General features: G+C 35.4%; 1 protein-coding gene across 1 annotated transcript; it reads right to left on the minus strand.

Annotated features, from left to right (window-relative positions):
* Positions 1 to 256: 256 nt before the first annotated feature.
* On the minus strand, positions 257 to 862 carry LOC143572167 (uncharacterized). The gene has a single exon (XM_077057392.1). It carries the CDS (start codon positions 860 to 862, stop codon positions 257 to 259), a length of 606 nt encoding a protein of 201 aa, XP_076913507.1.
* Between the last annotated feature and the right edge of the window lie 14,249 nt (positions 863 to 15,111).

Consider the following 15,111-nt stretch of genomic DNA (forward strand, 5'->3'; position numbering starts at 1 on the left):
AAACATGCTTCTGGCTAACAGTGTGTCCAACAAACAACTTTTATTTGCTCACTATCAAATAGACATAAATGGAGACCAAATCATTAATTAAAAATAACCATGTATCCTCAAACCTTCAAAAGAAATGAACAATCTCTGTTTTAACATAATAAAAAGCAACTTTCGAAACATAAGCATTAGTTCAAATTCATCAAAACATGAAATGAGTTACTAAATCAGATCAAACATTTTACCCATACCATGTAGATATTCTGCATCATGTTTCACGAGAACGATCAAGCAGAAACGGACGATCGTTACGTTCCTTAACTTTCTCAAACAGACTCATTGCCCCGGTCGCCTTTTCCCTATATGAAACCGCCTCGTTTGCACGCATCGCAGCATAACTAAGTGACTCATCACGCGCCTTTGACATCAACTTGTCCGCTATGCGCGCTGATGTCAGGAGCAAGCGTGCTGCCTGAACATCCACCAACTTCCAAGGTACATTATCCACTCTCGGTTTCACATCTTTCAATTCCTTTAAATCGAATATCAGCCGTTTAGGGTGGTTGCAGGTCGAGCACTTAAACTCAGTAACGTCTTCTTCATCAGACAGGCATTTGAGATGTGTCTTAGATTCACAATCACAACAGCAGATGAACTCACCCGTGCCATCATGGAGATCAAAACACTCGGGACAATAGAACTCAAGGTGTTCAAACAGAACACACGATGGGCAGATCTTGCGGAGTTCATATCTTTCAATCAAAACATCAGGTTCGTTTCTTTTATACAAAACATCGTGAAGAAACGTCTGATGTTTACAATGGCAGAGGCTGCAAGTGGTGTCGGTGAGATCGGTCGTAATGCTTTGATTCATTTTCAGGATCTGATCGTTGTCGATTGATGAAACTAGGTTTTTTGTGATGATATAGATGAGGAAGAGGGGGCGGGTGGACAAGAGCCGTAGGATCTCGTCCACTTGGACGGTCGGATGATGCATAAGGTAATTCCCCAAAGATGGTTAAAAATCTAAACTTGTCATAGTAAATAATACTAATGTCTAAATATGATCTGTCGGTTTCGAATAATATTGCTCATATGAAATCATATTCACATGTTTCATGTATGCAGTCAAATAAAGCGCAATCGGTTTTCTTTTAACGCTACAATAAAGAAACACAACAATGGCAATACAGCAACTGTTAAGAATGCAGAATTAACCAAAATGTACAAATTTACAGTTAACAATGTCCTGTTCATAGCATATTAAATACATGATGTTAAACCTTACCTGTTGAAGGTTTCATATAAGGTGGTCAGCTCGTTCTCATCATCACTGCAAGATGTAGCCTTGAGAACCCGTGGTGAATAACATGCCACACATCGACACCGACGCCGCAAGATTTAAGGTTTCATTTAAGTTACATCTAATTGAGACAAAGTGAGACAGGTCCCACGCATGTTTTGCACATCAGGGCTGTAGGTGAAGTATCTTAGGTTTCCATCTATCACGAGACAAAGATATGTGAATACATGGTACACAACCTGATTACTCTAAGCCAGGACCAGCTCAACGATTTTGCAGGCCTAAATCAAAATGAGATTTTATGGCCCTTTAAAGACAATTGTGTTAAAAAACCAAAAAAAAAAGTGTTCATAACCAGTCCCGAACCTATGACCTTCAACTAATCACCACACAAGTTTACCACTAGACCAATAGTTATTTTTGTTTCTAATCTGCCGATTAAATATATATCTATATATAATGTTTTTTTTTTAAATTTGGAGGTCTTAATAAAGTGCGGGCCTAAAGGCCTATCTTCATTTCGCTGACCCACGGGCCGGCCCTGCTCTAAGCAAAGCTTGAGAATTGCAAAGGAAGCAAACACTTTTTATCAGACAAAAAGTGGTGGTACTTGTATAACATTTTATCAAACATGTAATCAAGCTAAAAAACAAACAATTGTTGGTCAAAAGAACATAAGAACTGACCGATGTGGATTGTAAAATGCAGCATTTGATCTCACACACTGGTTTGCCTTGAGTTTTAGGGTGAATTCAGTGGATCTGATTCACCGGGTTCTGATACGATTCATCTGTTGACAGCCTACCTGAAATATGCATTCCACGTACGTGTAAATATTACTTTTGGGAGCAATAAAAACAACCAAAGCACATCATGAGTTAAAAAAAAAAAAACTAGTATTATAACTGATTTAACATAAGCGGTAAAGCCTACAGAAACATAAATATAGGGGTGGCAATCCCGTCAGGCTAATATGTCAAAAATATGAACCGGAACACAACCCAAATATTTATTCATGTCAAAGATCATGTTACAATGTGTAACCTAATATCAAGCATCCGAGATCCAATATTCAAACTTTTAATCCAAAAAAACTTAACAATTTTTTTACATCGAAATAGAAGGCAAATTAACAGACAACAAGCTGCGCCACCAGCCATTTCGAATCACATAAGTCATGCCGCTCTAAATGAAAACACTCGATTAGCATAAATCTCTTAAAAGCATAAATCGTGGCAAATAACCTTACTTATTCTTAATATCTTGGCCTCCTCCAACTCCATGAAGAGTGGGTGGTTGAACCAAATAACCGGAACAACAAATCTTTGTTTCACCAACGTTCACTGCCGGGCATCTGATTCCATTGCCTTACCTCACAAAAAGAAATCATCATGTACGATAAAATTTTACTATTTCATAATATGAAATAAATTATCAAAATATAATCCTTTATAGGGTGTATTTTGCCAAATCAATAATCACTAAATTAATTTTTACTGAGAGCATCACTACTCTACTTTCAAACCTTCTCAAACCTCATGCTGCTTCCTTCATTACCCATGGTTTTTAGAAGGACTAGCCAGATATTTGGTACTCATGGTGGTAGCGACAGCAGTGTTGTTGGCCTTTATTGGTTTGATGAGTAATACAAGTGCGAAAACTACCGAGGGTGCAATAAGACTGTGTTTGATGCGATCGAAGTTAATGCCAGAGAAAACAAATCACATGCGAATCATCGTTTCAAGATACGTGGAAAACTAATACATGGTGTTCATATGCATATTTTCTCTGCATTTGCCTTTTTACGGTAAAAACAAATTTTGCATAGTTTTGTGAATTTTGAACAAGTTGCAAAATTTGTTTTCATTGAAAGGAAAACAAGCACATGAAAAATATGCATATGATAACCAAACATCAATTTTCCACGTATCTTCAACCGAGGATCCGCGTGTAATTACATTCCTTTGACATTAACCTCGACCGCATCGGACACTCTTACTGTACCATCTTCAACTTCTCACCTGCATTGCTCGTCAAACCGATAACGCCACTAGCACCGCCGCCATCACCATCATAACCATGGACATATATATTTTAAATAAGCACAAGCTGGAATCAGTTGCGGTAGCATGAGCTACATATATATTTTAAAAGTCACTTGTTATATTAAATATAAAAATCAAAAGGATATCATATAGATGCGGATAAGGTCGATGTAAAAAGCCAGTTCTAAGTTTAAATTAACCGCTAACAAAAATATCCAAAATAACATGCATATATTGAAAAGTATCTCTTATGATAACATTTTAAACACCTAGCATGTGATAGCAGAAATAAAACTTAATCCAAATAAAAACTAAAATAACATGATAACCATTAAGATGCAAAAGTTAGAGCCTTAAGAGGCCGTTTGGCAATGCTTACAGTTTATCATCAAACTACTTTTCAAAACAGGTTATTTCACTCACAAATAACCAAATAAGTGGATTCAGCTGATTTACCTTTGATTATGATCTGATTCACCGAATTCTGATATGATTCATCAGTCTCGGTCTTTAACAGCCTACCTGAAACATGTAAGCTAAATGTCAAAAACATGAACATGTAAAAAAATCAATAGCATTCATTTATATTACTTTTTGTGAGCAATAAAAACAACCAAAGTACCATCATGAGTTAAAAACCTAGTTAACTGACAAACACAAGGCGTAACTGAAAGTAAAATCAAACATAATGGTAATCCCACAGAAAAATATTTAAATTAATATAAACAAAAACTAAAATGAAAAAAAAAAAGTGAAATTATGCGCCTTTCAGGTTAAATAACTTGAATCGTTACACATAAATAAAATCGTGTTCACTGTGAAATTATTCACAGTGACACTTAAAATTTGAATGATTGAATCACAAACATCATGCCACTTTTAATGAAAAAGAATTCTATCAACACATATTATAGACTGCTTAATATCATTGCTATTGTTATAGACTTATAGAAGTCATTTAATTAAAATTAAAATTTAATGCATCACAATGGCTCTGCTTTTACACTCTCTGCTAGTGCATATCACTGCGAATAACATTTAACTATTCTTAATCCCTCTTTGTGCATATTATAGAAACCATTCTCCAATGAAAGACCAATTATGCTAATCGTCTAGCGTAGGATAAATAGATAAAACGGATGTCACAAAGATTATAGAACACAGCTTTAAATCTAATATAGTAATATTCACAAAAACAGTTATGATACTGTTATAACTTATAACATCCATCAGAAAGTCAAGAAGCCCAACGACTGGGATTTTACATCAAAACCTGAACAATATACTTGCAGAGTTGCAGCAGCTTCTAACTACTAATGAAGAACCGCAATATTATAAGATGATATTACTAAATATCCTCTAATGATTCACATCACTTACTTGACAATAACTTGCGACCCCATCGTCCTGTAATAGATACCGCATTAAAAAAAGAAAACAAACTCAGCCCTAGGCTGCAACCAGGCTGCAAATCCACAATGCATTTTTATATTTTTCATGAACAAGTTAACTCTTCCTATATGACCACTTTAGTTCTCATAACTCAAATGACCATGATGTTAACTATCTCAAATTTAACAGGTAAACAGACATCACCCATTTCATCCTAAGATGTAAAAATATTAATATATATCATACCAAGCAATTTGCATCGTTTTGAAAATATAATGGTGGTGGGTAATGACGGTTGATGGTGCAACGGTGGTGAACGTCACAAGAGATGATGATGGCGTCATTTTGTTCAAGCCCACTAATCTTAGTTTCCTCCAACGGCTCCTAAAAGAGCAAGTGGTTGAACCAAATAACCAGAGTAACAAATCTTTGTTGCTCGCCTTCCGTTTCATCAACATTCACGGCTTGGTGCATGAAGGCTTGCCTGTCCTAAAAAAAATCATCATGCACTATAAAATATTGGCATTTCATAATATAAAATATATTAAGCAGCATATTCTTTATATGGGTGTATTTTTCTAAGTCAATTGGTAACTTTATTTTACCTTTAAACAAAAAATTTCTTTGAGAGTGTCGTTACTTTACATTAAGATCTACTTGGCTTGAGGAAGACCGAAGACGGGCCAAATATTTGCTATTCAGTGAAATGATGATGCAGGCGGCAATGTTGTTGGCCGTTGTTGGTTTGATGAGCAACACAAGTGCGAAATATATAGAGGATACGGTAAGAGTTTTCGATGCGGTCGAGGTTAACATCAAAGAAAAGGAATTACATGTGGATCCTCGGTTGAAGATACGTGAATGCTTGACACGTACAAACATATGCATATTTTCTCTTTGTTTGCCTTTTTATTAATGAAAACAAATTTTGCATCAGTTTGGTAAGTTTTGCACAAGTTGCCAAATTTGTCTTCATCAAAACGAAAGCAAAACATGAATAATATGAATATGATTGTCATGCGCCAATATTTCAGGGATCTTGAAACGACGACCCACGTGTAATTACTCTTCTTTGACATTAACCTCAATCGCACCGACCACTCGCAAGGTACCCCCTTCAATTTCACATTCGCATTGCTCATCAAACAATGACTGCCACAAACACTATCGCACTATCACCATCTTTACAATGAGAATCAAATATCTGATCCGTCTTACTCACAAACATGGATATTGAAGGAAACAAGTAACAACGCTAAAGTAATATTATTAACTTAAAAAGAAATAAGGTTACCAATCGTCATCTGTTTGAAAAATACACCCATAGAGGAAATAGTTGCTAATTTATTTGATATCATGAAATGGTAATAGTTTACATGGTTGATAGAACTTTTTTTTCTTGAGGTCATGCGATGAAATCATGTGCCAAACTGTGAACGTTGGCGAAACAAAAGGCGAGTAATAAAGGTCTGCTATTCCGGCTTTTTATACAACCACCCACTTTTTATATTTTCATTACACCGAGTAGTGTGATGAATCAAAAGGATGACCACCTAGCAAGCCTTTAGTTTTCCATGTCAGATGTACCGACAAAGATTCAACGAACTGCAAGATTTCAATTTACAAAAATTCACATGCATAAAATCATTTATTTTGTATGCATCAACAACTTTTCTTTGCTATCGAAGTTTTATGTTCGGTTGCAATCACATGGTTTTAAAACTACATTTTGTTACAATAAGACTGACAAACAGACCAACCTGTATCATATTTAATTTGGTTCACAGTCTAGTATGAAACCAAACCAATACGAAGCTTAGCTACAAAAGAAACGAGTCAAATAGGTTAAAAAGTGACCAGGGCGTATTTGTATGTATACAAATGGTTGCAAAAATCCCGCCTAGGCGCCGAGTACTCAACACGTAATCCCAGAGTACTCCCCACCTAGGCCGAGTACTTGACACCCCTAGTCGGTTGAGTCAGTAGCGCCCAACGACTCCTACAACCACAACTACATAAGATTTAAATGTCAAAAACAAGAATACAGTAATTTTGAGCGCAATACAAATAACTAGGGCTGTCACTTTTACCCGAAACCCGAAACCCAACTTGAAAAAACCTGTACCCAAACCCGAACTAACCTGACCCAAAAAACCTGAACCTGAGAAAAGACTAACCTGAACCCGAACCGAAGTAATTCGGGTTGGTTCTCGGGTTTGATTTATAAGTTTCGGGTCAACCCGAAAAACCCGAATAAACTTTTAGTTTTGAAATTAAATATATTTTTAGGTATAATAGGCTTAGTCTTAGTCGCTAAAGTTATCAGAATCTGAGCCTAATCGACTGTTGTCATTCCAACTATTATGGATCGATTGTTTATTGCTAATTTATGTTTTCCGCTTATTACTAATAGCAACCGTAATCGAACAACCAAATCACGTCTGATTGAAGATGATTATATGGTTCGAGTTAGTTACTTAGTTTTACTCTTCTTTGAATTGTTTTATGACTTTATTAAGCTATGTTGGTTTGTTATTTGATTATTTACGTTACGAGCAAATAAGAATATATTGTTGTAATTTTAGCATTGGAGTTTTTTTAAATTTTTTTGTTTTTGTTTCATTTTCTAGGATACTCGAAACCCGATTAACCCAACCCGAAAAAACCCGAACCCGAATTACCCGATCCCGAAAAAACCGTGAGAGATTTGGGTTGGGTTTCGGGTTAAGATTTAAAACTTTGAAACCCGAAGAACCCGACTCAAAAAACGCGAAACCCGAAAAACGAACCTGATGAACACACCTACAAATAACCGAAGTATTACTATGAGCTAAAAATACTAATTATATAACTCGACAAACACATCGCATAACCGAAAGCACAACCTAACATGAAGTGGTGGTAGTGCTTTTTACCAAACAAATGTGGTGGAAACTGTATGAAATTTCACTGAGGCATTTTATCAAACAGGTGGAGTGCATGACTAAAAAATAAACAAATTTTGTCAACTTAGCTCTAAAATCACAAGCAATAAACAAGATTCATGACATGGAATGACTTATTAAAAAGAGAGAAATAATATTACAACTTAGAATCGTTGAGCAGAGATGCTGTGAAAAGAACTGTAGATGTTAAGCTGCAAAGGGGATAAATTAGGGCTCCAAGTTTAAGTTAAATAATAAAATGAAAATGAAAAAAAATATAAAATGGTGAAAAGTAAAAACCTTGATAAGCCTACATATACAAAGAAACACAAAGGAGTATAACATAAATGAACAAACAAAGTTACCGAACTTTTATGAACACAGTTTGCTTGAACACGTTATATGTTTGTGTTCATTCATTTAATTAACTGGATGTTTGTAAACAAACTTTCCATCAAACATTAGATTCATTTACAACTGTGTAGGGATTTAAACGAACCGAACAAACACGAACAAGACCTTGTTCATGTTCGTTCGTTAAGAAAATAATGTGTTCACGAATACTTACCGAACGAGATTTTATGTTCGTGTTCGTTCATTAAGGGAATTAATATGTTCACGAACACAAACGAAATCGGCAGAGCCTAGAGATTGAGACCGATGTATTCATCAATGTGAATAATGAAAGGCTGCAAACGAATCGAATGAACAAGAACAAGGGCATGTTCGCGTCCGTTGTTTTACTTTAAAAGAACACGGACACTTAATCAAACAAATATTTATGTTCTTGTTCGTTTATATAAAAATTGATCTTTGTGTTCATTTGTTTAAAATCTAAACGAACATAACTGAACAAAGATAAACAAACATGTATGAACAAATGTTAATGAACAAAAATATTAACTAACTTAAATGAAAACACTTAAATGAATGCAAATTAACAAATATAAACCTTTAAGCAGATGACATATCCAGATAATATTTAATTATTTTCTGTTAATACATAAACAAACATAAATAAATAGATATAAACGAACGTTCATGAACATAAACGAATGAACGGAACATGTGTTCATGTTCGTTTGCTTATTAAATAAATGAACATAAACGAACTTCCCACCGAACGGTTTCACGAATAGTTCGCCGAACGTTTGGTTCATTTACAGGCCTACAGCCGTGATTATACAAATGATCTTAACTCGTGTTGATGCATTTAATTACTTTTATTTTAGAAAAATTGGATTTGAATAATTTCAACTATGAATTACTGGCAAATCGCCGTCGTCGTCATCATCATCGCACTTAGTAAATTCCACCAATAGCAAAGCTATGGTAGGGTTTAAGAAGGGTAAGATGTAGACAGCCTTACCTCAACCCTGTAGGAATAGAGACGCTGCTTCCGGTGAGACCCCCGGCTTGATAGTAGTTTTGCATCAAGCCTTGGACATAAGGCAACAGTCCTAAATAAAGAGTTGACTACTGATATTCCCATCTTTTAACATATTTGGTCCCAATGATCCGCGACTAAAAGAAGCTTAACTTTGTTAGTATGATGTTGACGTGACAAAAACGTGCTTGTGTGGCAAAAATTGTCACACCCCAACCTACGGTGGAAATGCCGGGACGCGAACTATTGGTTCACAGCTCACAAGGCACTAACATACAATATCAGTGACAATATCTAATTATTTTATTAAATTCGAATCAAGTACACAATATTCAAAAGAAATTACAAATAACCGAATCAATCAAATGCTCTTGTTTATTTTAATATCCTAAAAGCCAAAATAAACTAGGTTCTTCAATAACTTCAACCATCCAAGATGAACATCCTGCAATATGCGTAAAAATAGGTTTGTCAACAACACATGTTGAATAAGTAAACACCAGATTTTGATGTAATAACATAATATATAATTATAAATACATTATATATGAAATATTCAAATCAATATCATGAGTATCAACAATCAAATGAAAGCAAGTAAATGATGTCGTTTGGCCATGACTCACGAACACGAACGACGGCTACTAAGACGAAATAAATACAAATACTGGTGTCGGTTGACTGTACCTCACGAACACGGGCTATAGATACTATGGCATTCATATGATCATACTATAATGTGATTATGATGGACCTCTCCGAATGTGATAAAATAAACAAGTAACCAAGTAAACAAATAGCATATAACATTCAATTGATTAACAACACGATATATGGGATTTGCAAGTGATGTAAATAAGATATATAAAAGTATTATAAGGTAAGCATAAGGTTCCCAAAATGTTTAAAAGCTGTAAAATAGGGAGCGACTACTCACCTTATTAATTAGGCGAGTTAAACGATAAAATAAAGATATTAAACGAGTCCTGAGTTTTAAGCGAGTTGATTGATCCAACACAAACTGACCTTGAACTTTGAGACAATAAACTAGAATTAAATCCGAGAAGAACGCAATTGGAATCAGGTTAAACGGAGTTGTAAAACTCAAGTTATGAGATTTTAAAGACTTAAGCGAGCTGGTACCGTTCAGAATCCGAACTCTGAGTCGGGAGTCAGGTTCTGACTAGGGATGAGCATTTGGTACTTGGTACCGGTACCGAAATCGGTACCAAAGTTTTGAGTTTCGGGATCGGTACGGTACCGGTATTTCCCGAATTTTTACCTTCAAGGTACCGGTACCTGTACCGAACCGAATATTTCGGTACCGGTACCAAGATTTCGTGATTTTCGGGATCGGTATTTTCGAAATCTGTACCGGTCGGTACTGGTACGGTACCGAGCTCATCCCTAGTTCTGACCAGTACACTTAAAGTTTGATGAGGAACAAAAAAGTATTATGGCCCAAACGCTTGTTTTGCCCAAAAGGTTGAGTAATCAAATAGTCAAAGAATTTGACTATTATGCCCTTAAACGGGCCGGGATCAAATTGAACACCGAGACTCCCTCAATCCCAGAAATTGATTGAGGGCTTTTGTTAATTAGACAAAGATAAACGTTTTTCATAAGACAAATCACCCTGGAACATAAAGGAGAGATGGGAAAAGACGAGTCAACGAGTCTTGAACATCAAAGTCAAACCGTGGATGAAAGAACTTGAAGAATCTTTATGAAATTGATAAAGGAGAAGGGGGATTTCGATTTTAGGAGATGGTGGCTGATTTTAAGTAGTTTTTAGGGTTTAGAACATGTCTTGATTAAATATAAAGGTTAAAACTTGTTTATTAGGTAAACAACTCGATTAGGAAACGAAACAATCAATAGATGACAAAATCAGGAATACTAACTCAAAGATTTTGGCTTGGACAACAAGAAAATGAATTGGGATCTATTATAACATTTCTTGGAGCTTAAGTTTCATTAATTTAATTGAAAATAGGAAAGATTTGGCAAAATTAGTCCATGTACTTTCAAAAACGCGATTTTTAGACGTTTTAAGTGATTTTAAAGGTTGTTTGACATGTTTAGAGGACATATTAATATAAAATGAATTTACAACCAATAACTAATAAAAAATGTGTGTTTTAATGATAACAAAAGATCCAAATAAAATCCCGAATCGGGTTAAACAGAAACGAATTCAAATACGAAAAATCCGAGATGTTACAAATATGTGGGTGGAAAATCAGGCTTATGTGGCAGATTACACTGTCACCACTTGCCACCACTGCCGCCACCACCACAATCACATCCTCCCTCCTCGTCCTCTAAATCACCTTCTCCATCTACGTCAAATTTGTCGACCCTCCCTCCTCTTTCCCTTCCACCTCCCCTTCCATCCTTCACCCCCTCCTCTCCGTCGTTGTCAATATATATCTCCCAAATTTGTTTATAGTAAGCCCCAACACTCACCTGAAAAATAATTGAAACCTTAACCGCCGGCGAAACACATACAATAGGCATGAAAGCCACAGTGAAGTTCTGAGATGAACAAAAACCTCTTTTTTGAGAAAAGTACCACTCAACATTCTTGGATTCCCATTTCAATCAGGCATTGTCGCCGGATATTAATCCTAATTTCCTATCAATTCATTTCACCTCTCTTTATTGACAGGGGGTGAGAGGAATGAGTGGAGGAGGGAAGGCCGATGAGTTTGATGGAGAGAGAGAAGATTATTTAGATGGAGAGGAGGGAGTATGTGATGGTGGTAGGTTGCGGCTGCCATGGTAGTGGCAGCGGTGGTTGTGGCTTCCATGGTGGTGGTGATTGTGTAATCTGCCACATAAGCCCAATTTTGGCACTTCCATATTTGCCACATAAACACATTTTTGACACCTATGCAGACATGTCACCACCATACTAACAGAGTTAAGCTTCAGTTAGTCGTGGATCGTTGGGACCAAATCTGTTAAAAGATGGGCTGCCAGCAGCTAACTCATTAGTTGGGACTATTATTTACCAATAATCCATAATTGAGATTATTTAAATCCAATTTTCTTACTTTTAAAGACATGTATGTATACAACTAGATAATATATAATATATGTAGCTTGATTTGTGTCATTTACCTTCGTATAACATTAGTATATGCATATATGCAAGCTACCAAGTTACATATGCGTAACCTCAACATAAAAATTGGAAGGTATATTGGTTTTTAATGATCCCAACTATTACCTTTTGGTCACTGCTGGTCCCAACTAATGAATTGGCTACTTCCCAACTTTTAAAGTATCTGTTTCTAATGGTCCGCGACAAACAAAATCCTAACATCATTAGTTTCAGGTCGCCGAAAAAACGGTTTTGGCCGGAAAACTCAATTTTTCTTCAGAAAACTCAACATTTTCGTCCCAAACATCTTGGTAACTTCGTATCGGACCTTTAGGAACCTTTTTCAAGTAAAGGCCCAATTATTGAGGTCGCTGGAAACCTTAGAACCATCTTCGGAATCGTTTGATGGTGCTCAAGTGGTGGTAGTTAGTTAGCGGTGAGTCAATTGGCGGTGGTTGCGATGTTCAGGTGGTGTTTTCCGGCAAGAAATTTGAATTTTCCGACCAAAAACGTTTTCCTAACGACCTGAAACTAACGGCGCTAGGATTCCGTTAGTCGCGGACCATTAGGAATAAATACTTTAAAAGTTGGGACCATAAGTAGCCAATTCATTAGTTGAGACCATCAGTAACCAAAAAACAATAGTTTGGACCATTTAAAACCAATATACCAAATTGGAAGAATGCCAAAAGGAACATTCAAACCTTGACCAATATGTGAGAATTTTTTTGTCTAAAGATGTACTTGCATACATGTAACTATTATATTGTACATATATGTAAAAATTAGAAGTTACATATATGAGATAAATGACATATATGTAACTCCGTAAAATGACGGTCACAAGGTTAATCAAGCTAGCGCGCATGATGATGTAACCAAAATAAAGTCGGCTCTTGTCTCTTTGAATATCCAATTGAAATGTATGATGAAAGGTGTTGATCTAGGTAGTTGTGATCTAGTAAAAAACAATAATAAACAAGTGTTCTAATCACATTAAGCTAGTTAGGACAACTAGGGTGTCGAACCATGAGGAGTATATGGACAATGTAACTTGTAATTAAATTCAAACAATATGAAGTTAGTAATTTGGAGTGCTGATCACATTAGCAATGATTTAAGTTTAATATTAAGCAAGCAATTAATCAGGTTTTAAACAATCAATAAGAGCAAATTACACCCGGGGTTCAAGCATGTAAACAATCTCATATCATTTAATAGATTAATTATTAATAATTGAATCTAGTTAACCAGCTAGTCAAACCTTAGGCATCAACAATCGCTAACTGGTTATCAAAGGTTCCTTGCCAACGTGACTCAACTAAGAGCAATTGTATGCTTCAACATATTCAATCTAATCAATACAACCCTATGAAACATGTATCACAATAACTGGCAACATAATCGTTCTGATTGAAATAAACTTAAACTGATTGACTACACAATAACACCGAACATCAATGTTGGATGTGTTCATCAATGGAGGGTTCGGCGACGATGTCGTAGTTGACGAATTCGGCGGCGTTGGAGAAGGTTTTTTGGTGGCCGACGGGTTCGGATTTGAGGAGTGAGTCTATTGAGGAAGGATTTGGGGAGGAAAGTTAGGGCCTTTTGATTCCACTACATAATTGATTCCAAGAAATTTTGATGCAATTCAATCATCTTTCGTAAATCTACATGTTATTTCCAACTCCCTGGTGGTGTTATTTTATTTACCTTCAACTCAACTGTTAGGGTTGGGGATGAAGAACATAGAAGGCAATGTTATAAAAAGTAATTAGTTACCAAATTTAAAATAAAAAACTATGACGAAAATACCCTTATGTGTTATACTGAATCCAATGGTCCAGATCTTTTCCTACATTTCTTACAAAACTCTCTTTTTATATTCTAACCTTCCTCTCTCTCTCTCTCTCTCTCTATATATATATATATATATATATATATATATATATATATATTTGTGTGTGTGTGCGTGTGTAACACCTTGACTTTCAGCGGAATACACCCGAATGCAATGTACATATCACTCATAAGCTCGTAACACTAATAATAGTGACAATATAATTATTTATTTCATAAATTCACAAGTACACAAATGGTTTGATAATATGACAATTACAATTACATCGTAGTAAAACAAATATTATTCTTTATTTATATATCCTAAGGCTGACTAATGATATTCATCCTTAGCACATCATTGAATTCAACCTGCAACACGTTTAAAATAATATATTTTTGTCAATAACACATGTTGGTGAGCTTTCATAAGCTTTGCGTATATATATATACATATATGTATGTAAAACGCTTGTCGATTTATCTGTCACGAATACAATATATTCAAACATAAAATAAATAAAAAACAACAAAAAATAACGTCTAACCTAGAGGAGAGGTTGAAGGATAGGTAGCGCAGGTAAAAGTTAGTTGTTTTTATATAGGAAAATTGGATTTTAATAATCCCAACTTTCTGTTATTGGCCAATAATAATCTCAACTTTGTTTATTCCCACCAGTGATCCCAAATTTAAAAAATTTGGCTCTCAAGGGTACTCCTTTAAAATACGCCTAACAACGTTATGTTTTTTCTGAATTTCAAACTTATTTTTTAGGGCTGTTGATCGGAAAGAGGAAACGAGTCGATTAACGTAAAACTTAGCTCGAAATGATGCTTCAAATGGCTTGATTAGTCCTTCAAATCAGGTGTTTGGAGTATCGTTTCGAGCTAAGTTTTAAATCAATCGACTCGTATCCTTCTTTCGATTAAAAGCCCTAAAAAATCAGTTTGAAATTCGGAAAAAACATAACGCCGTTAAGTTTTTTTTAACGGGGGACCACTGAGAGCCAACTTTTTTAAATTTGGGACCACTGGTGGAAATAAACAAAGTTATGATTATTATTGGCCAATAACAGAAAGTTGGGATTATTAAAATCCAATTTTCCTTTTATATACTAATT

Source organism: Bidens hawaiensis, unplaced genomic scaffold (assembly GCF_021521415.1).
Source record: "Bidens hawaiensis isolate Kalapana, Puna unplaced genomic scaffold, B.hawaiensis_p1.1 tig00025755_1, whole genome shotgun sequence".
Classification (NCBI taxonomy): domain Eukaryota; kingdom Viridiplantae; phylum Streptophyta; class Magnoliopsida; order Asterales; family Asteraceae; genus Bidens; species Bidens hawaiensis.

Coding starts and splice junctions, on each gene's coding strand:
- LOC143572167 (XM_077057392.1), bottom strand. CDS start 862: ATGAATCAAAGCATTACGACCGATCTCACCGACACCACTTGCAGCCTC.